The sequence below is a fragment of the Danio aesculapii genome, chromosome 2 (genome assembly GCF_903798145.1).
Source record: "Danio aesculapii chromosome 2, fDanAes4.1, whole genome shotgun sequence".
NCBI lineage: Eukaryota > Metazoa > Chordata > Actinopteri > Cypriniformes > Danionidae > Danio > Danio aesculapii.
In genome coordinates this window covers 36,756,620-36,780,364 of record NC_079436.1, presented here as the reverse complement: position 1 = coordinate 36,780,364, position 23,745 = coordinate 36,756,620, and the positions used below count along the sequence as shown (strand labels likewise).

Here is a 23,745-nt window from a genome sequence, read left to right as displayed (position 1 = left end):
CATGCATGTTTACAAAAGGAGAACACTTTCCATGAGTGGCTTCGTTGCAGCGAGTGGCTCAAACTGCAATAAAGCACTAAGAGTGTATTAGATTGTGCTCTCAAGACCATGCCAAATTCATTGAAGAGGTCTGTATTTATATTTGAAGAAGAAACACACTTTTTTGAGTCATGATATGTAGAGTTTGGAGACGGGTGTGTGTGTGTGTGTTTGTGTGTGATGTGCGTCATGCTGCAGTGGTCAGCGGGGGAGCAGATCCTTGGCACTTGTTAGATGTGACAGAGGTCATCTAGTGTGCTGTTTGGAGAGTAAGTTAAAGGGGTGCTGCAGAACAGCACACAGTCACGTCCTGGAGACACAGCATCAGATTAAAGCAAAAGAGGAAAAAGTTCACAGGAAAAATGCAAGAGTCTTGGGTTGAAGATGAAGCTGGCCTTTATCGTAACATTGGATAACTTGCATAGTCATTAGTGTAAATCATATTACAGGAGTTCTTTATCGATGTATCTTAGGGATGTGTGATCTGTACTACACTCAAAAAAGAGTTTTGCTGCTTCTTTAAACTGCTAGCTGAATCAACACATGAGTTTGTGTGTGAATGCGAGAGTGTATAGGTGTTTTCCAGAACTGGGTTTGGGGCTGAAAGGGCATCCGCTGCAAAAAAACATATGCCGGAATAGTGGTGGTTCATTCCGCTGTGGCGACCCCTGATAAATAAAGGACTAAGCTGAAGGAAAATTAATGAATGAATCAACACAATTTTTTAGTTCTTTTTGGAACAACTTAATTGTTTTATGTTCAATTCACTTAAATTTGTAAAAACAATTAAGTTAACTTAATTAATTTGTGTTGGGACAGCATGAAGGAATTGTGTGCAACCCAGCATTCTTTTTACAATGTACATTGGTTACTGGTCAGAATTTTTATTTAAATTGTTTATTATTGTATATTCTTTATTGTAAAACAAATCATAAAGGTAGAACATTTCATAGGTAAAATTTTGTTTTTTCGTTTTTGTATGTTGCAAACTTTTGTTCTAAACAAGTAACGCTATTGATGATAGTACAGTCTCTTACTAAACTGACCATAAGGCAAAGTAGCACCAACTTGCACTAAATTCTAGGCTTATGCTAGTTTTGTTGAATAAAGTCAGAAAACAATGTAAAGGAAATATGACAACAAGATGCTGCGATGCTAGAAACTTGTATTATTGTCAGCTAAGTGAAGGAGTCGTTCATAACGGGAGATTCGTTCACAAACGAATCGCTCCCTCCGTTAGAATGAGAAGTGAAAGCAGGAGAGCGGGTGTGTGTCAGGACATGGACACACACACACACACACACACACACACACACACACACACACACTCTTTGTCTGCATTGCCCGTGCGGTCTCTTATCCATCGATGTAGAAAAGTGATGTAAAATTATAATTTTCGTCATTTATAAAAATACTTGAATACTGACCACCGGGAAAACTCCTGATCATAGATATACGTGTGCTCTAGTATATCTCTGGCTCTAGATGGCCAGTCCTCCACTGCACCTTTGTTCCTCATTCATTTCAAAGGAGCGCTACCCTGTACTAAAATCGCTTCTCTATTGGCGCATTCCTTCCAATAGTCGACAACAGTGTAGGCAACATCTAATGGAAATATCTATGGTTTTTGTAAAAAGTTTGCGTTGTGAGAAAATGCAGCGCTTTTTAAAAAAAAAATGTGTTTTAAAAATTTTGTTGCCATTTATTGTAATGCACGATGCATTTGATTAATTTCAGTTATTAATGTCTGTTTGTAAGTGTAAAATATCTGCAAAAAGTAAAGATCAAAGTGTAAGATGCATAAAGTTCATTCATTCATTCATTTTCCTTTAGCTTAGTCCCTTATTTATCAGAGGTTGCCACAGCTTAATGAAATGTACTCCAACTATTCCAGCATATGTTTTACGTAATGGATGCTCTTCCAGCGACAACCCAGAACATGGAAATACCTAAACACTCTCACATTCACACATACTGATACACTACGGCCAGTTTTGTTTACGCAATTCACCTATATTGCATGTGTTTAGACTGTGGGGGAAACCAGAGCACCTGTAGGAAACCCATGCGAGCATGGGGAAAACATGCAAACTCCACACGTAAGTGCCTCCTGGCCCAGCCGGGATTCAAACCAGCAACTTTCTTGCTGTGAGGTGACCGTGCTAACCACTGAGCCACCAAGCCACCCTCATACATAAAGTTATTGTCTGTTAAAAAAAGTTATCAGTTTGGGATCTGTCTTTATTGACAAATCAATAGTTTCTGCTGCAAAAATCCTGATCAGATCACCTCTAGTTTAATGCATAGGAAATTAATTGAGCCATTGGATTGTTGTCAGTCAGTTGATCTTATATGAATGACAAAAAAAGAGGGTGTTGAGAGGACGAGCTAATAATTTTAATGAATATTACACATGCACTTGAATTAAAAAATGCCAATGTGCATGGGAAAACTGATAGATTGAATGAAGATTGCAACATTTAATCCTTTTTCACTGTGATTTAAGTCAGAATTGGGCCGGTGTTCCCAGCAGTGCTGTAGATTCATCTGAAGGCAAAAAAGGGAAGACATGCACACTGCTTTTGCGTCACTGGCTACCTTGACCAGTCTCATCACACGTCATCTTAAGTATCTCCCAACCTCCACGCATGTACGTTCCCACAAGGACAAATCCAACCGCCCTGTCCCATCTCAGTCCCTCAGCCCCCCAAACTCAATCTCCAACAGGCCAATGTTTCCACCACACGTGTGCTTTCTCCACATCCCAAAATGACATATGTGGAATGTTTGCTCGACATGCTGCAGATTTTTCCAGTGAAAATGGCTGGAGCTGAAATCAGACGGACTGCTATATTAGGTAATGGACGCGTCGACTCAGAATCCCCCAGATAAACGCCACTCACACTTACTGGAATCTGTGCCGCAGCCCTCAGGACTTCCCCATTTCCGTTTGTTCAGCTTCCTCTGACCTTATAAGGACGCAGCCTGGGGGAGGTAGTGGGCTGTTGTGAAAGAGGCCGGTTAGTCACTTCTCCGCTCTGCCCTGTATGCTTGTTTACTCGCTGATCACAATAGTAAATTACTCTGCACCTGGCTCCGATTCCCACCTCAGAGGCCTTGTTTGTGTCCACATCATGCTGAAAGGGCACATTTGTATGAGTGAAACAAATCTTCCCCTACTCGACCCTCTCAAACACAAAGGATCTGACTGCTTTGCATTACTCCAGGAGGTCAATGAATCATGAAAAGACTGTTATGATTTGTGGCAACTTGTAAATACTCTGTTCTCAGAATAGGAAGAAGGCAAGCGCAGTAGTTTTTTTTTTTTTCAGTCCCACAACAGATGTATATCATGCACCTTCCTGAGTCACGTAGAGTTTCTCACAAGTTTCTAGTTCCGGTTTTCAGGCAATCTAATCATTTCGTCATCGCAGAAAATCTGTTTATGCTTCAGGTTGTTTCCATCCATGGGTGAAAAATAAAACCAGTCACCTATGAAGTAGATCCGGAGAGGGCATGGCTCTCCCACACATGTATTTGTGTGTTTTGACTATAGATGCACTTCCTGACCTCATCCTCCTGTCACCTTCATTTCAGGCTTTGTAGGGGCAAGGTTAGCGTTCCTTTTTCCTCCTGCCCACATTTTTTAACCTCACCCTGGCTGCTTTGCAGAGTCTGCGAAATGAGGGCCTCCTCCCAAGGCACTGGAGAAACACGTTTCTGTGCTTTTCTGGCATTATCAGCCTGCTTGTATGTTAACAGGGGCAGTGCAAGTATTTGACCTTGGGTCTATTTTTAGTATTTATCATTGGTAGAGGAAGTCTTTCACGGTCAAGTGTAACTCTGGCGATCGGTTTGCAAGTTTTTGCATACAATTGCTGTTGCAGATTGTAAGTGGGGGGAAAAGCACAGTGCATATGTTGGTTTTGCGCATATATATATCATTATGTCATTACTATTCTCACAGTACATTTCTGCTGATTTTTTTTATATTTCAAATAGATTTATGCAATGAATATAATAAATATCTATTAAATAAAACTACAGTATTTTAAATTCAGCCAAAATTAAGTAAGCGTTTCATTGTCCTCCTTTTATTAAAAAATATTTAATTCAAAATATTTTAATACTTCAAAAATTAATTATTTACATCAGACCACTGTTTAAAATGTTTGCGGTATTTGTTCTATTGTTCTAAATTAAAGCAATAATATTCATTCATTCATTCATTCATTTTCCTTTGGCTTAGTCCCTTTAATTATCAGGGGACACCACAGCGGAATGAACCGCCAACTTATCCAGCATAGGTTTTATGCAACGGATGCCCTTACAGCTGCGACCCAGTATTGAGAAACACCCGGTGCTTAATTTGTAAATGACAAGGTCCCGGAACAGATTGTGGTAATGGATCCGCCATGTTACCAGAGGAGGGAGAAGTGTCGCGGATGAAAGTGAAGAGCGGGGCGGTGCTGCGTGTGAGGTGGGGGATTGGTAAAATGAGGTGCCGCATCCCGATCTGGCTTGTTCCAACACAGATTAAGCCCTGGAAACACCCATACACACTTGCATTCACACGCATACTGTACACTACAACCAGTTTAGTTTCAATTCACCTACAGCGCATGTCTTTGGACTGTGGAAGTCGGAGCACCTGGAGGAAACCCACACAAACACGGGCAGAGCATGCAAACCCCACACAGAAATGCCAACTGACCCAGCCGAGAATCGAACCAGCGACCGACTTTCTGTGAGGTGACAGTGCTAACCACTGAACCACCATGTTGCTCATTAAAGTAATATTATATTTTTGAAAAATATTTCAAATATATATATATTTTTTTTTTCTTCAAATATTAGAATATATCACAGTATTACCTTTTTTCTTGCTAAATCAATTAAAATTCAGCCTTGGTTAAAAAAATACTTCGTATGACGACTTTTTTGTAGTTTATTAAGTTAAAAAGGTAGTGTACAAGTTCAGTACATAATATTTAGATGACAGTTGAGTATAGATTCTTATTTTTACGTTAAAGTGACACTATGCAACTTTCTTTCGCAGCACTCCCTTGTGGTTGATTAGCGCAATTGCCCGTTACTAACAAAGCAGATCAAACAAATCCGCTCTTCAATACCATTCACACTCTACCGCAATTCAACAACCATATATTATAACTGGTTATGTTCAGGTCAATGAAATAATACATTTAATAAATAAAATATGTTCGTAAGAACGTGGTGGGCCAGTGATTCCGTCGCTGTCATCAGTGGTTTAATGAGCTCAGGAGAATTCTGCTTTGCATTTTTCTATGCATTACTAACATCACTAAACCAGACATTTGTTTTATAAGTTAACCAAATATTCGCAGAGATTCAGCAGTTTTTTTCTGACGCGTTTGCCAGTCAGTGAAAAAAAAGTAACCGTGGCCCTGTTTGCAGGTATTAATATTCGTTTTTTCGTCAATCTGATGCAACTTTTATTATTTATACAGGACATTAAAATGCAATTAAAAGTTTAAAATCAATTAAACTCAATTTATAAAAAGGCTAGCCTATTTTATGCATTAAATATAACTAATTTCCTTTATTTCTGATTAGACCATGCATTTTAGACTATTTTACAATTGTAATATGTGCATATGCTTTTTTTAAATAACATTCGTTTAACAAATATTTTAGCACATCGAAAGTAATTAAGTGACCTGTTTTTTTTTATTAAAACCTTTATGCAAAAGGATCAGAGGATAAATTATCATAGGATAAACGTATCTTATGGAAAAACACCAATTGACGGGCTCTGCTTTCGGTTTTAAAAGAATCAAGCAGCTTTAAAAAATATAATTTGCTGAAGAGAAATGACAGGAAAAAAAGAAAGAAAAAGATTAAATATATAGGGACTGTTAAAAGAACATTTCTCTTTTATATATTATTTAGACTCCGAAACATCAGCTAAGATTTTTAATTTATTTTCATTATTCGTTTATTATTATGTACAATAATTCAGACATAAAATAAGATAGTAAAATATAATCAACAACGAAAATGTAAATAAAAACATAAATAAAAACATAAATGAAAAAGTCTTGTCTTAGTCCTATCAAAACGGCAAACACTAAAAGCAGGCTAAAAGACTGCTTTATTTATTTATTTAAGACTACTTATTGTACTGAATGTTTGTGCTTTCATGTTAGTTGTCTTTTATTTCTTCAATTCCAAAACGAGTCCTCTTTGCACTTAAAAAGTTTACAATAAAGTGTGTTAACAAATTTTAAATGATTAATGAAGGACTTATAATGCTTTGACCTATTGTTTAATATCATTTACAAGCACAGTAGCATATTTAAAGCTGCTGTAAAGGCTATTTCTTTCCGTTCGCATCCCGTCCCTTTGCGCCCCCTGGCGGCTTTTTCACAAACTGCGGTCTTACACTAAAAACAGAGCAGCATTTATTTCAAACGGCGGCGGTATAAGCCACGGCGGTAATAGCCACTTTGAACTCTCACCTACTGTATGCCCATGGTTCCGCTGGAAGGGATGGGTGAGGCTGTGTGTGGATTGAAAGTTGCATGCACTATTTTAGGCAACAGGATGCAGATCTTGTATCTACAACAACAAAATTCATCTAGTTAAACGTTATTCAACCACTGATGTAATTTTAGAGACACCTTAAAGGGCAGAGCTGTTGAGCTGTTTGTACAGAACTGTGTATGTATAGTAGGCATTGGACGATAATAGTTTTCAAGGTATACCATGGTTTGGAAAAATCAAGGTTTTAAAACCGCCAAAATTTTCTGCTATACAGTTCCTAAGCTGTATGTAAGATTTTTATTTACGTTTTTTGGTTGCTGTTGTTTTTTATCACAACAGTATCTCCAGAAAAGATATCCAAAGATGTTGTTTTAAATTGTAATGAAATCTGTGTTTTTGAAACTAATGAAGACAGCAGAAGTCGATGATTCATTTGAATTATTTAGCCTGACATGCTTACTGTTCCAAAATATTTTAAATATTTCTAAAAACAAAATACATTGTGTTCAAAATGGAAAAAACTTTTAGTTTTTTACCCAGACATTTAAAAAGAATATATTTCAGAGCAGTAATCACAATACTGTGAAACCGTGATATTTTTATCCAGGGTTATCATATCGTTGGAATCCCATACCTAATGCCTAACGTATAGTGTGTCCACTGTCATATTGGAGGGATAGAAATCCAACAAATCTCCTTTTTTAAAATTTCCTGATGTTAAAATAGGACCCAAATCACAGTTATTTTGAGGCCCAATGCGACGTAGGTGCGCAGTTTTCCCCGCCCATCGAATTGATTGACAGGCGCCATGTTTCTATAATGACATGTATACATGCGTCCACACCACTTTTTTTTTTGCAAATAAACTGGGATTAAAATAGCTGTTTCAACTCTCTGTGATTTATATAGGTTTAAAATGTTTTTAAAACAGAGCATGTTTGTAATAAAGACAGTAAAATTGTTATGTAAATCTTAACCGCTATAATCACCATGGCCGCATGGTGTCAGTTAACGCTAATATATGTGTGTGTGTGTGTGTGTGTGTGTGTGTGTGTGTACTGCAAAAGGCATTACTGTGAGACTCATCGTTTCAGAAAGGCTTGAATAAATTAGTCCACAATTACATGAAATAAATTTAATTGGTATTTTTAACTAATGAGCTGTATTTCAGCTTCATCCGTGTCTGTCACTATCACTGACTGCTGTTTATCTGATATAAAGCAGAAGAAGCAGACATGCACTTGTAAGCATGGGTTGGGAGAAGCAGCTCATTTGCATTTGAAGCCACAGGCTACAAAAACAGCTACAATGTATTCAGACACCAAAATGCGCAGATTCTGTAGACTATAATACATTTTCTGATGGGTATTTTGAGCTGAAACCTTACAGACATATTATGGAGACACCAAAGGTTTATCTTACATCTTGTAAAAGGGGTAAAATAGGTGCCCTTTAATGTAAAAAAACATTCATAGTGCTCCTATAATCGCTCCATAACGTCAGCGTCATAAAACTGAAGCATTAACATACGCACAAAAAATTGCAACACTTAATTGTTTTGCTTCATCTTTCTATGCAGCAATAGACTTTAAAAAGTATGCAGACACCTATTTATTAGTCCGTTCACTATCACATGTTGCATTAGTATCCCATTAGGAGTATTTATGGCTCACATGTGTGGTGAAAACTGGATTTGCGGTCACAATAGCTTCTTGCAACGTTCAACGAAAATTGCATCGGACGGCATTCCTCCAATTCCTACCAAAAGTTGAATGAATTCCTGAGCAATCGTTTTTCATTTAGAGGTATTATCATAAAGTGGCTTTACTCTAGCTGTTCAGATCTTTTTAAATCCCTCTTTTGTCCGCCTCTTTGTTTAACAAGTTTTTACAGGGTGGTGCAGGTACCACGCAGTGATGCACACACCGGCAATGCCAGCTCCACCTGTCTGATCAAACGTTTCAGCAGGCGTGTTGGCGACAGCGACCTTAAGAATTCTTCAGCATCATCATCATAATCTGATCCTGTAAAAGATTTTATCAAGTGGCCCACAATTAAGGATCAGTTTGTTTGCTTTTTTTGCACAACACTTTGTCTGCCAAAACTCAGTAATGGTCCTGCAGGGAAAACCTATAAGCCTGTCCAAACAATTTCCACCCACTTCAGTTGTGTCTCCCACTGTCTATTTTTCTGTCGTCCATAGTCACGAGTCTGTCTGTGTCTGTTTCCCCCACCCATCACACCCTGACGGTCAGACGCAAGCTTACGAACGTTCTGTGACCCCTGTGTGCACATGCATGCTGACGTGAGCAAACAGTCGGTCACGTGATCTCAGCTGGGAGATGAGAAATCCCATTCATTTCCTCTCCTTTGCCCCTCATTTCCCTCCCCCTTCAACGGTGCTGCTATGCTGGAAAATCCTGTAAAGCTGATGAAAACACTTCTGGCATTTGTGTGTGCAGCTGACCAAGCGCTGGGTGTTTTCAGTTTCTGTTTTTTGGAAGAGGCTTTGCAGCAGCTGACTTTGAGTCTGTCAGGAACGGGGATGGTTATTTGAAGTCAGAATAGAGCTGCAGCGCTACTCTGTAAACTCGCAATGAACTCCCTGCTCTTGTATAGCGTGCATAAAATGTTATGTCATTTTACTGCCACAAGTTTTCACTTTCACTGTGTGCAATGTGCTAAAATGTACTTGCAATATTTGCTTTTTGGTTAATGGCATGCTAGTGACTTATCGCACAACACATGAGGATAACCTCACTCATTTTTGGTGATGCAATATATATTGCCCATACATAAAATACAATTCTAGCAACTTTTTAGCTGAGGATATGCGTTTTCATATTTTAATTCCAATGCCTAATTAGTACATTGTTAAAATGGCTATAATTAAATTAAATATTCTTAAGAATAAAATATTATGTGTCCTTTGGAAGAGTGTACTTGCGTTTTGATGATATTAAATCCTCATTCTGGCATTAAATAATGAGTGGCATAAAATGGTCTTAAAATGACTATAATATTATTCATCACATATATCGTACAACAAAAATGGATATCGTGACTGGCCTAAGTGTGCTACTAAGTTCACTTTTTGCAGATTGACTGAAATATTGATGACTCATCCTGTACTACACAGATTTTTATCAAATCAGATGCTTTTTCCCCATTCCGCCAATCTGCAGGTAGTAATTATTTTCATTCAAAAACATTTTTTTCATTCAAATTTTTTCTCTTAAGGAAATTAATATGTTTAAGCAGCAAGGATGCATTTAATAGATCAGATGTGACAGTAAACATGTTTGTAATGTTATAATTTCTTTTTCAAAGACATACTTTTCCTTTGACATTTCTGTTCAACAAAATGATTTTTTACTATTCTCTGGGGCTGCACGATTCTGGCTAAAATGAGAATCACGATTTTTATTTTTATTTATTTTTTTGCTTAAAATCAAGATCACGATTTTCTCACAATTCTGTAGATGTAAAATAAAAGTTAATCTGAGTAGGCTTTTATTATTGGTATTTCTCAAGCATATGGTAAAACAATAATGAAATTAGGCCTATGTGTAGGTTTACTGTTGGTTAAAATGCTAAGTTTTGTATAGACTTGGAATAGTGGACTTGACAAGACACAGTAAAGTGATGACATCAGAATACAACTATTCATAATTCTACAGTGGAATTATTGTGTTTAAGATATGTGCTTGTCATTTGTCATTAAGTACATTTCCATCCACGCATTAAAAAAAACGCTTGATGGAAAGGCCAAGATGCACATACAAAATAAAAATCATAACTGAATAGGATAAACTTTTTATTCGATAAGAAAAGATTATGTTATGAGATTTTAAAGATTATAAAACTCTTATGGAAACACTTTTGCCAAACAAATTCCAGTATGCACAGAAAAGTCATGTGATTTTGTTAGAAGAGATCATGTGATGACAAAAATGTGTGTGAATGGACAAACCAGCAGGCTGAGCACATTGTAAAATATCTGAAATGTTGTTTTGGTCATTGTAAAATGCCTTAAACATTTTAGTATTAGTGTCATAATATTATTAAATACCTCCAGAATCAAGAGCGTCTGTGCTCTGCATTTGTGTAAACATTTGTGTATGTGTAGGGTCTAATCGAAATCGAGATAGATTTTTAGATTAATCGTGCAGCCCTACTATAGTATACTACTTTCAAGGGTCATGTGACATTAGAATGTGACTCTATCATTAAATCAAATTAAAAATAGTTTTTATTTGAAGTTGTAATGCTGTTTTACAATGTTGTTTTACTGAATTTTTCCTAAAAAATGTTTTACTATCCCCAATTGTTTTAAATGATTCTGTGGAATTCATCGTACATTTTTTGATGTTTAACGTTACAAACATCAGCTTTAGCTCAAGAATGACAATAATGTTTAAAATTTGATCAGTTTGACTGCATTTTTTTTGCTAAAGCTATTTTTAAGCTTTTTAAATTATTATTATTCAGTAACAACAGCTTAGTGTAACATAAGACTCGTATCAGCAGCTGTTATTGTCACATTTACATAGTGAGCAAGCACAAATTCCAATGGCCTACAACATCAAATTTCATTGGTAGATCCCAGTATGAGGCTTGTTTCCCGGTCAGTCTCGATGGGCCGTTGCTCAGGTCTTGTTGTCAGCCAGAACATTCTCTATTTTCCTCTCTCTCTCTCTCTTGCCCCCCTCCTTTTCTCCCTCCCGCTCCTTGTTTAGAACAGTCATATTCAGAATTCCCGCCGAGAGCTAAAAGAGCGGGAATGTAGGAAGCATCTGGAGCCTGCTGAGATTACTGAACGCGCCGGCACGTTGCCACCAGGTGTCCGTTAGAGTCTGGGGTTTTTTCATTTATTGCTGGCGCTCGATTGGAGAGCTGGCGGGAACTGCCGCCTCACTTTGAACTTGAGGGGGAAAATAAAGCCTTGCATAGGAGAGCAGACTGTGACCAAACAGAGTGATACATATTTCAGATTCTCGCTTGACCACTGTTTACATGCTGTATCCCAGATTTATCTGCTTCTTTACATGCTTCAGGGACATACCAAAGAGGTCAGAAAGAGAAAAGTATGCAAAGCATGACTGATTCTGTGACATGGCCTGTTTACTGGGAACATTTTACAGTAATGTTCAGTTTGTTAACATTACACTGTAAAACCCAAAAACTTAAGGTTACTCAAACCATTTGAGGAAACCGATTGCAACAAACCATTTAAGTTCAAAAACTACTCCTAATGAGTACTGTGAACTTATTCCATTTGAGTAAACAAAGCAATTTGAGCACAGTAAAACCCAATAAATGAAGAGAACTCAAAGAATGAGTAGAATTAACTTTGTCAATTTTGAGTAAACTACACTCATTTCATTTGGGAAAGTTGACTGTTGGGTTTTACAGTGTAGTAAATTAGGTATTTTATGCAGTGAAATACAATACAATCAACTGATACATATAAACAGTTACAGTTCTTAGCTGGAATTTGCACTGTGGCTGTGAAACAGACCACTTTTATTCATTTTCATGGAAATTAGGATTAATGAACGGATTATAATCGATTAATCGTTTTCCCGCATGGTTACTTGCACAATATTATGTTATGAAATCAAAATATGAAATGTGAAATACGGCTCAACGGAGCTCAAAGACATTTCAAAAGAAGGTAAAAGGTTGTAGTTGCTTAGCCAAATACATTATCAATGCAATGCACATTTTGATGTTTATCATTAGCATTAGCCTTTCAGTACAGCTTATCAGCCATTTCTGAACTGACTGCTGTAAAACATGCAAGAATAGCAAAAACTCAGATGACAATATTGTCTAAATAATCCTATACACATGGATTCAAAAGACAGCTAAATAAAAATTTGCATGCCATGTCAGTGGTTGATTTGTAAAGAAACACTACAATCATAATAATAATAGTCTATGTATTTCCAAAAAAAAAAAAAGCATTTATTTTTTTAATAAATTGTGTAAAACGTTTATTATTAGTTTATGAGACCCATTGATACCTAAACCCTATGTATTCAATGTATTTTTTGCTTCTCTATTAAATAATGTTGAGCTCAGAGTAGCTCAAATTAGCCTAAAATAAAGCAGTTGGGCTCAAGGGTGGGGTGCAGTTTTCCAATGCCCTGTCCTCTTCCTCCTCTTCCTCCTTGCTAAATCAGAATTACTCAGACTGGAGAAAAAGAGGCGCCTGTTTTGGAGACTACTCAGCGAGCGCTGCAGAGTTATATGAAAGAGCAGGGTGTGATTGCACGTGAGCCTGATTCCAGCTCAGAGACAGAGAATGAGCAGTGTGTAAGTCACGGATAATGGTTAATAATCCTGACTGACTCGGAGGAGAAAAGACAGATCTATGAGTTCAGCACACTCACCGCTGCCTTGTGACTCTTGTGATCTCATTCATTTAAATCACTTTGTGTAGCGTGCTGTATAATTCTGATAAATGCTCATCAGTGGCCAGACATCGGCATTCCTATGTAAAATGTTAATGTGTTTTCTGCAGTTAAGACTCGCATCAGTCTTTTTATTGCTTATCAGATTCCAAATATAAAGATTTATTGGTTATAAGTATTTGCTAAATCTACATCTCTAGCAGAATGCAAAACTGGAATAACTGACGACTTATTTCAGCCATTTCTTTTTAAAATTTTATTCATTTATGCATTTATTCATTTATGCATTGTTTGTAAGTAATTAGGGGAAGTGATTTTTCTGTAGTAATACGTATTTCCATTATTTTTTTCAAGCTCAATGGGGGACCCCTGTAATTTGCGTAAATCCAAAGTTTTTTTTTTTGAAGAGACGGGAGGTGGAGGGGGGTCCCAGTGAGGTTTATTGTCATCAATGCAGATGACCTGATGGTGATGGTGAATTATGAAATAAAACCAATCAATCAATAAATAAAATCAATCAATGAAATAAGTCAAATCAATGACTTATAATATCAATTAAAATATCAATTTATGAAATAAACAAAATCAATAAATAAAATGTATCACTCAATAAATAAATTACATAAAAATAAATAAATAAATAAATGAAATAAGTACAATCTGTTACTCATTAAAATCAATCAATCCATCAATAAATGAAAAAATAAAAAAATAAATCTATAAAAAAATAAAATAAATAAATAAATAAATAAACAAAAATACAAAATAAATCACTAAACAAAATTAATCACTCAATAAAATAAATAAACAAATAGGATCAATCTATAAATAAAAAAATTAAATCAATTAATCAATAAAAACAATATATAAATAAAATAAATAAATAAGATCAATAAAAAAAATTAATGAAGTAAATAAATAAAATCACTCAATAAAATAAATAAATAAGATAAATAAATAATCAATCAAAAATAATAAATAAATAAAATAAAATCAATCTATGAAATAAATAAATAAATAAATAAAATCAATGAATAAAATAAATAAATTTAATTAATAAAATTAATCACTCAAAAATTAAATTAATTACATAAATTAAATGAATAAATAAATAAATAAAATTAATCACTCAATAACATAAATAAAGAAAGAAAATAAATTATTCACTCAATAAAATAAATTAATTAATTATTGAAATAAATAAATAAAATGAATCACTCAATAAGTAAATAAATAAATAAATAAATAAAAAAATTAAATAAAATGAATCACTTAATAAATAAATAAATAAAATTAATTAATTAATTAATTAATCACTTAATAAAAATAAAAAAGTAAATAAAATCTATAAATAAAATAATTAAATAAAATTAATCACTTAATAAAAATAAATAAGTAAATATAATAAATAAATAAATAAATAAATAAAATCAATAAATATATAAATACAAAATATATATTATGCAAAATTATGCATAATTTGCAAAGTTATGCAAATAAGCAAACAAAGTGGCTAAATGCAATTAAATGCACAGTATACATTACACACAATAATGTTTACCTGTAGCTTTTTTTTTTACCTGTCTTCCAATTTTTGCATTTGGAAGACAAATAACATTTTGATCTTTGAAACTTTGCAGACTTTTTACATTCACAACTAAATGCACAATTACCTTTAACATTACATCCATCTATTTAAAAAAACAATAATACAGTATTTAATAATACAGTAATACAGTAAACAATAATATAGTATTTTTAAATGCAAAAAATCATCCGTATCCAAATATGCTGAAGCTTCATTTCTTGCTTTTTGCACCTATAAACCTTTACTATTTTCCAGCAGATTAAATCACAGCAGTCAGCTCAATACACACTATGGCTCTGTGTATCCACGATTTTCTTTCAGAAAAAATGGAAGATGTGGTTGGAAAAAAAAGCTGTGCAGAGAGACACTGTCTTTTATAAGACCTGCATGTTTGAATGAATATGGCAATGTATTCTATAGCGCCGCAATTATGTATGCAGGGCCGCTGTGCCTGTTTCCTGGAATGCAGCACATGGAGCTGTGAAAGAGACTGTGTTTTCTGTGAGAAGACAAAGCCCAGGCACTAAGCAACATGTGTTTAGAACTTACGGCCCCTTCTAGGAACGTCCTGGAATGCCAGGGGTTCAGCACTGGTTTTGGGAGGGCGCTCGTGTGTATGGAGAAAAGGGAGGAGGCTGTATAAGGAGCATGTTTGTTTCCAGAAAGAAGCAAACCTTTCAGAGGCTCCAGTGTTTCCTCTGTTTCTGCGGCCACTTTGATAGTCCCTTCTCTGTGGGTGTGCTGATATTAAAATCTACTTGGTGTTGCTAAGTGGTTCTTGAAATGACCTTTTGGTGGGTGAAGCTGTATGAAAGGTCTGTGTTGAGCAAATCACATGCTACGAGTGCTGTCCAAACGGTTTATGCTTTAGGGAACATTTACTGGGCTCTGTGTTGTTCATGTATGATTTTTGCTTTGGGGAAACACTGAAGGGGATATTTCAAATAAAGGCAATGAATTAAAGTTATCAGTGTTGTTTGCAGCCCACTGGAAAGTCAAGCTTGCGATGGAAATGTTCTTATTTTGCTAAGTTGTTTCGATTTAAGGGTATTTTAAGGGTTTGTTTTGTTTTCAGAACACTTGGTCCTAATACATGGAAGGAGAAAATAAGCTCTTGGCCTCAGAGGACAGACGCACCTGTTTTCAGTTGTACTGTTTGTCTGATTGATGGTCCTCTGCGACTGGGTGGTCTATACTGATGTTTTTGGGTGGTTGTGTGGTCGGAGTTGTCAGACAGATATCTTGATATAAATAATTTATGGCTGAACTAGTCTGGATGCTTGAATATTTTAAAGTATTTGCCGTGATTTAATCTTAAAGGAACAGTTCCGCCCTTAAGATTAAAATGGTTTACTCATCTTTACTCACCTTTGCTGTTGGAAGAACCATGTTCCAAAAATTACTGTATAGAAATAGCCTTCTAGGCCGGTCACAATATCTATTGTTTGTTGTAGAATATATTGCAATATTGCACCAAAATATATCGCAATAAACAATATTATTGTCATTTTAAGACCATTTTATGCTACTCATTATATAATACCATTATATAATATCTGCTACCAGATTTATTTTTTGTTGTCAGACACCCACATGAAAATATACTAAAGCAATTTATGGTAAATACTATAGTGTTTTTTAGCCATACTGACACTGACACCTCCATTAGAGATAGAGATGTTACGCATCAGCTAAAATCAAGGGTGTAGAATTGGCATGGATGGAGGGGACGTGTCTCCACCAATTAATTAAAATGTCTCCACCAATAATTTAATCGCCTCCAAAGTAAAATAATGCTTTGTCGAAATTTTCCAGTCAGGCTTACTGTGCAAGACCTGGACATGGACATAAGCAGCTGCATTTCAAAGAAAAGTGTCAGTCACTTGAAGTCAAGTTCGCTACAATCCACCATAATAGTAACCATGGATGTGCAATTAATAAAACATTTTTTTATTTCATTGCCTCCACAGCGATTATGAAAAAACAACAATTGAGATAAAATGGTTGTGTCATATGCCTCCCCCTTTCCAGAAGTTTGCATCCATTCCTTGTCAAAGTAAAATCATGTAAACTTACTTTTGCACCATAAGACATGCTTGATTTAATGTTGTTTTTATTACTAATTGTATTTGATTTATTTATTAATTTGTTTACTAAAGTTTTTTTTGAAGTGCGAAGTAGAACATGTGCTGTTCTGTTTGCACGCTCAGAGAAGGAAACGAATATGGACATGTAGTCATCTTTGAGCTCAAAGTGCATAAATGGCAATATTAGTGAATATGTAAGTGATTATGCACAAATAAGCCCTCAGTAAACAGACGTCTTTATTAAACTACCTTTTTATCAGACAATTCTTTAACTTTCCCCCCCAATATCAAAAGGAAATCTACGCCCTTGGCTAAAATGTTGCTAGAATTGTTTATGTATGGCCGATATTTATTGCATAACCAAAACTGATTGAGGTCGTGTCCATGTGTTGTGCGATAAGTCGATGTATTGATTATTGTGATAGACCTATTTAAGACTTTCTTTTGTTGAACAAAAAATGTTTTTAAAAATTGTCAAATTTACACTAATTATTATTTAAATTTTGGCATAAAAGAATCTTTTTTTATTTTATTTTAAAAAGAATCATTTAGAAACATTTTGCCAGCATAAAGATCCTTTTGTCCAATGGAAAAGTCCTATAGATGTTAAAGGTTCTTCATGGACCCATGAATGCATACCAAAACCCTATTTTTAAAAATGTAAGTAATATATCTCTTTAATTAAAACACTTTTACTCCAGGCTGTTCCTTTAACAAATTTTTACGCTTTGCATATGTCTTGTCAAAGTATGCTATACATTTTAAAACACATCAGGAAGTGTTTTATCTCATTGTCACATACATTTCCTATATGACATGCTTTAAATTCTGCCTCTGTTTTAATGTTGTTTCACTTTTGTTTTTGTTTTGTAGAATTTTCTTCTTTTACTTGGCTCGATAACCGATGGCAGAGAATGTCCACGACTAATAACATAGCCCAGGCCAGGAAGTTGGTGGAGCAGCTGAGGATCGAGGCAGGCATCGAGCGTATTAAGGTACAAAGATTCACTATTCAGTGTAACATGTTCGAAATCAACCAATCACAATGGGGTTTTTTATTATGTTGGTGTGACATAATGGTTACCACCCTACATTTACTGTTGTATTATATATTTACATTATGTATAAAAATGGCATTGTGATTGCCAGAAATTACCCTAAAAAAGTGTTGTGACAATGTATGAAGTGCTGCAGAACTTACACCCGTATTTATGATGGTGATATAAAATTGACTTTATCAACTTGTACTGAAATCATAATATTAATCATCATATTAAAATAAAAATGAGTCCACATATCTACAAATTCTTAAATCTAGAAGCATTATCTAGACAAACATAATATATTGTCTTGTTTTAAGAAATAATATGCCAAAATTAAGTAATTTTCCCCCCCTTAAAACAAGCAAAATAATCTGCCGATGGGAAGAGCTAAATAATCTGTCAAAACAGTGTTGCACAATTGAAGTTCACAATGAATCAAAGTGCAAAATATTACTCCTGTAAAGACAGTGCAAAACAAAATATGATCAAGATAACAAATGGCAATAACAACACTAAATAACAGTGTAAACACTCTAATGTACATTACTAATAACAAAAAGAAAAAGAAAACAATGTTTTTATGAAATACAATTGTATCTGAAGTGTCACACGTGGACTTTTGAAAAGTTTTAAACCGTAAAATGACATATAATGATAAATGATAAACAAATCTGTACAAATAAACAAGCTTTTATTGTAGCATTTTACTTTTTTGTTTAAAATGGCAAACATTTTACAGTGTACCTCCTTCTCCCTCCCCTTCCTTTCCAGTTCTCGTTCTGCTTGTTTCTAATTGCATATTCACACATGACATATTTGGTTTGTTTGATGGGTCTAAAGAACAGAAATATGGACACAACATGCAGCAAAACTTATTTTCTGGATGTAATGGAGAAATTCATTATGCTGTTTTGACTCATTTACTTCTTTTAGAAACTCTTTATGATTTCTCAGATAATGGAAATCTGCATAAAAAGTAAAAAATAAGTAAGGGTTTAATAAGAGTTTTGTTGCAAATTATGCACTTTTTGCACCATTGACTTCCACACGCATGCCAATGCTTCAGACGGAAAACTGGAAACAAGTTTTACATGTCGCTGCTTTCCAAAGTTTAAGATTCTTACCTGTAAATGCACTTCACATGAATATGTGAGACCAATAAGAGATCAAAACGTACAAAAAAGATAAATACGGAGCAGTCGTTTCTTTTATAAGTGTCACATCCTTTTATTTTATCTCGAAGTAGTGTCCAACAGAATTTTGCATGCTCAAAATCTATTCTGACTGTGGCTTGAAGCTTCTTTTCCACTGCGTGGTACGGTAAGATTCAGCACAACACAGCTCGGCTTGCTTTGGTTTGGTTTTGCTTGGCTCAATTTAGATTTCCTCTACTAAAAAAGTGGGTGGAAATATCACTGTAGTTACATCGATTCTACTGCCATGATAAAACTAAAAACTGCCTGAAAAATGTTTTCATCGCATCTGCCCTCTCGGCTACCAGTGAGGGAAATATCTGGACCACTTCTACTGATGCCATGCTTCTATTTCACGTTTCTTTATTTGAGTTGGTACCACAACACCTTTTGGTAATGGGACAGGTTGCTTGGGACCTCACTTGAGTCATATGTCAACATTCAATAAAGATAATGAACATGCATGATATTGATATAATGGGCACATCAAAATACAGTGAATAATTGCTAACACCAAATCTGTAAATACATATTAAGCAATTTAATTCAAATGTTAATGTTAATCTGGCATTTTGTTCATTAACTCTGTCCAGTAAGTAACTATTTGTTAACATCAGTTAATGTAATGCTAACTGCAAAAGCATTTATTATTGATGTTAATGTCGTAGTTAATGCGAAATAACAATTAAATCAAAAGTTTTAATCCTTTTATTAAATGGAGATAATAACAATTTAAATTTGGTTGTATTTTTTAAAATGAACTTATCTAACTATGAGAAGGCTATATCTCGCTGCTTATTTTAATGCATTACTAATATTTACTAAAGAGATGTTATTGTAAAATTTTGCCAATTGAACTTTATCATCCTTTTGCAATTTTTCTGGTTTGAAACATTTGTTCACTCTGAACATGTATATGCAATAAAGCAAATACACTAAGTATTTTTTTTGGTTATACCTGTTAAAGTACTCTTCTTTTTTGCACCTCATATCAATATCACGTTAATAGCGTATACAGTGATAAAAGCTTCAGCGATCAATTGCACCAAGAAAATTTGACAGCAGAAGCCTACTTGAGATGGTTATAAAAAAAGTACCAGTACTAGGTGTGAAATGCAATAGAAAAATGCCATACCATGCAGTGGGAAAACACCTTATATATATCATTGGTTCAGGCCAAAAGAACCAAGAGACCCAAAAGTACAAGTCCAAAGTCAAAGTGACAAAAACACAGGAAGAAATATTTTCATCACCGCCTCTTCCTCCCTGTCTTTGTCCCTCTTGCAGGTGTCGAAGGCTGCTGCAGACCTCATGAGTTACTGTGAGCAGCACGCCCGCAGCGACCCTCTGCTGGTCGGGGTTCCCACCTCAGAGAACCCGTTCAAAGACAAGAAGCCTTGCATCATTCTATAGCTACTCTGTCTAGCCCAGCTATCTCAGTCCCACTTAACCGATGCCCATCCCCAATGGGCGATTCAGTCCAACAGTTATTTTTACCTGGGATCCACAGTATTCTCCAGAAAATAAACGCCACACTCTCTCGGTAAAAAACAAAAAGGGGCAATATCTGTATACCTAGCGTTCATGTAGCCTGGCGTTGAGTGAATCTATATGAATGAATCCACACATTCATGCATATAGACGCACTTAACAGGAGGTGGCAGATTTCGAATTTGTAAACTATTTCAAAAGCTTGCACAGAGACTGAGCGACGCTCCAGCATATTTTTCAGTGCAGCGGCTGACCTTGTTACCATAGGTGATGGAGGAGAGTAGAGGAAGACAGTCATGTTTCTGCTGACTGACTAGCTGGCTAGCCCAGTCACACTGTGGTAAATGGTTGTTCAGTATTAACCCTGCATTGTTACGTTGAATCTGCAAGCTAAGGGTTCATTTTAGATTTGTATGGCCAAAACTGAATCCAGGTATGCTTACCTTTATCAAAAAAAACAAACAACAAAAAAAGGAAAAAAGAAAAAAACAGCACATTTCATGTTTTACAAAGGGATTCAAGACATTAACCAGAGTTGCCAATATTTTTACGTTTTCTTTTCTTCTCAGTCTGTTTGTGAGCTGTAGTTTTACTTTTCATTGATTAAAAGCTCATTAGGCTTAAAGCGTTTTTTTCTATAGTGTTTATACTATATTTCAGAATCTTCGAACACTAGTTATAAAGGAATAATTTTTTTTATATTTGCCTAATAACATCCTTCCCAACCCTCTCCTAAAGTGCAGTTCTGTACAGAAAAAGAGCCCTGTTATTTCAGATATTAATATGAAATATTAAAAAAAGCATTAACAGAGATATTTTGAAAGCTAATGGACAACATTTAATATCAAATAATAATAGATAAAAATATGTACAATCTTAAAAGTAAAGGCTTGGACGTGCCCCACAAAATTGAGTCATTTTAAAGTCAAAGCCCTCAAAGGCCAACTTGCTTTTTTCTTTCTTCTTCTCTGAAACCAAACCTGATTGTAAAATCCATACAGAAGGAAAAAAAATGTAAAAACTTTCTTTTGGATATGTTCAGAGGTGTTAACTTTGAGAATAGCTGTTTGGATTTGTTTGTTCCGATTTCTTCTTTCTATGGAAACATGGAATCTGGTCATTGAGTATGATACTGTACAGTGTTTGATAACTAAAACGCATTCATATATTTTTTTTGTGGATGTTTTATCTTTTTTTGTAATCTTTGTGTAATATTTCCATTCATATTTAACCATTTCAGTTTGTCCTCTTTTAAGGTGAGGCTTAATGCTAAAGGAATTGCCAGACTGCCTCAGTAAGTAACGGTAAATGCGTTAACCTGGATTATTGACACAGTGCCCAAACAAGGTGCTTAAGGTGTTGTTCGAGGCTCATTTCATGAAGTGGTCCATGTTGATAAGTCTATCTAAAGAGCAGGATGTTTAGTGTTATGCAACAGGCCGTCGGGTTTGGCTCAGTTTGAGCAGTCACATGCAAAGATGAGTGGCAAGGTCAAGCCACGACTCTGAATGTGCAGTGAGCACATGATGCATGCGCTGGTTTGAGCCGCCTAGAGTGACGGTTTCGCGTGTGATGATCCCCAGTATTCAGATAAGCACTAAAAACAGAATTCCCCCATTGTCCTGCTTCGTATGCTGGAAAATAACAACACAGTGCAGGAATAAAGGGTCTCGTAGTGGGACAGAGGGGGCCTGTGATCGCTGTGGCCCATGGGATGCTGTCATCGGCTCCCGTATTAACAATGACTAAGGCGTACGGAGCTCACAAGATGCTATGAGTCATCTAACAGTGGACAGAGCAGCTCCGGTGACATCACTTCCTGTAAAGTTCAGAGTAATGCTTTCTGCATTGAGAATAACTCAAGAGAGGGATACTTCTGTAGAAGAAGCACTGCATTATATAATGAAGGATTATAATTGAATCATTTCAAGTGTAACATTAGAATTTCTTTCCATTGCTAACAATGTTACCACAAAGGGAAAAGCCTTTCTGGAGAAGTGCAAAGTGCTGAAATGCGCTAGGCTAATGCTACAATTAAGCTAGCAGTATAAGTGTGATTTTTACCAGCCACCAACCAAATTTGCATACCACATTTGTTGGTATTAAACTGGAGCAAACACTGTGAAAGCCAGTTAAGCTAAGCTAGCTTGTTAGCTAGCTTGTTAGAATTGAGTTCCCCTTTGACTCTTGGTGTCATAATGCGCTGTGCTGTAAAGTATAGCGCTAACCTGAAGTACGCTAACTAACCCTACACTTAGGTTTAATAAAACCCTGCAGTCGTTTAGCTGTGAGGCCTGTTATTTGCTAGCGCTAGGACGAGGGAGCTTGTCCGTTATTATGCGAGAACACACAAGGTGCTGAGGAGGCCATGATACCTTAACCTCAATTCCTCGTTTCCCAAAACGTCGTCCGACTTCACACACCATCGAGCTCTTTCATGCCCATGAGAGGTGAGATTTAGGCTTTGTGTGGGTAATATCTGTAGCTGAGTCCTTAGCCAGTAGATTTCAATCTCAGCCTGTCCCATTACTTTGTGTTTTTTCCTGTGTATGCATATGTATCTTTCTGCCTTGATTATGAAGAAATATATCTATTTTTTGTAATTGTTCTTCTCGGATGTGCCATAAATCATGTTTTCTTGCACACTGTTAATATTTTGTGGATATTGCTGTTTAAAAATGATGATATGGGAAAAAAGTAGATGAAATAAAATAAAGACAAAAATGTTACTCTGCATTGATGCGAATGTGTTTATTAAACATTCTTGACTGATTTTTTTTTGTGAAATGACACACATTTTTGTCTGACCATTGATAAAAAAAAACACGTGGGTTGTGAAACATGTGGGTTGTGCAGGTGAACTTTGGGGCAGTCTCATTTGCACAAATGCTTAAAGGAATAGTTCACCCTAAAATGAAAGTTCTGTCATCATTTACCCACCCTTCACATATTCAAAACCTGTTTGAGTTTCTGTCTTCTGTTCAACACAAAAGATGGGACCCATTGACTTCCATAGTAATTTTTTTCTATAATGGAACTATTGTTTTGTGTTCAACAGGAGAAAGAAACTTATAAATGTTTAAAACCACATGAGGGAAAATAAATGATGAGGAAATTTTAATTACTGATTGAACTTTCCTTTTTAGTGCGGAATATTTGGAGGACCAAATTAATTTGCTAAATTTATTATTGTTTTCAAACAGGTTTCTCAAAACAGATACCCTCTGATATCTGACATTTGCTGATGTGCCAATGTCTGCAAAAAACTGAAAAATAAAATTCTCAGTTTTTATATTTGTCTGACCGTGGTTAAAAAACATAAAACATGTGGGTTGTGAAACGTGTGGGTTGTACAGGTAT

General features: G+C 35.5%; 1 protein-coding gene across 1 annotated transcript in view; it reads left to right on the top strand.

Annotated features, from left to right (window-relative positions):
• Positions 1-23,121, top strand: part of LOC130245607 (guanine nucleotide-binding protein G(I)/G(S)/G(O) subunit gamma-7) — a 53,736-nt gene extending 30,615 nt beyond the window's left edge. The window contains exons 3-4 of the mRNA XM_056478362.1: positions 17,532-17,653; positions 20,182-23,121. Of these exons, the coding sequence (XP_056334337.1) occupies positions 17,573-17,653; positions 20,182-20,307 (207 nt within the window). The 5' untranslated portion in view covers positions 17,532-17,572 and the 3' untranslated portion in view covers positions 20,308-23,121. The remainder of the gene's footprint in view (positions 1-17,531; positions 17,654-20,181) is intronic.
• The last annotated feature ends 624 nt before the right edge of the window (positions 23,122-23,745 follow it).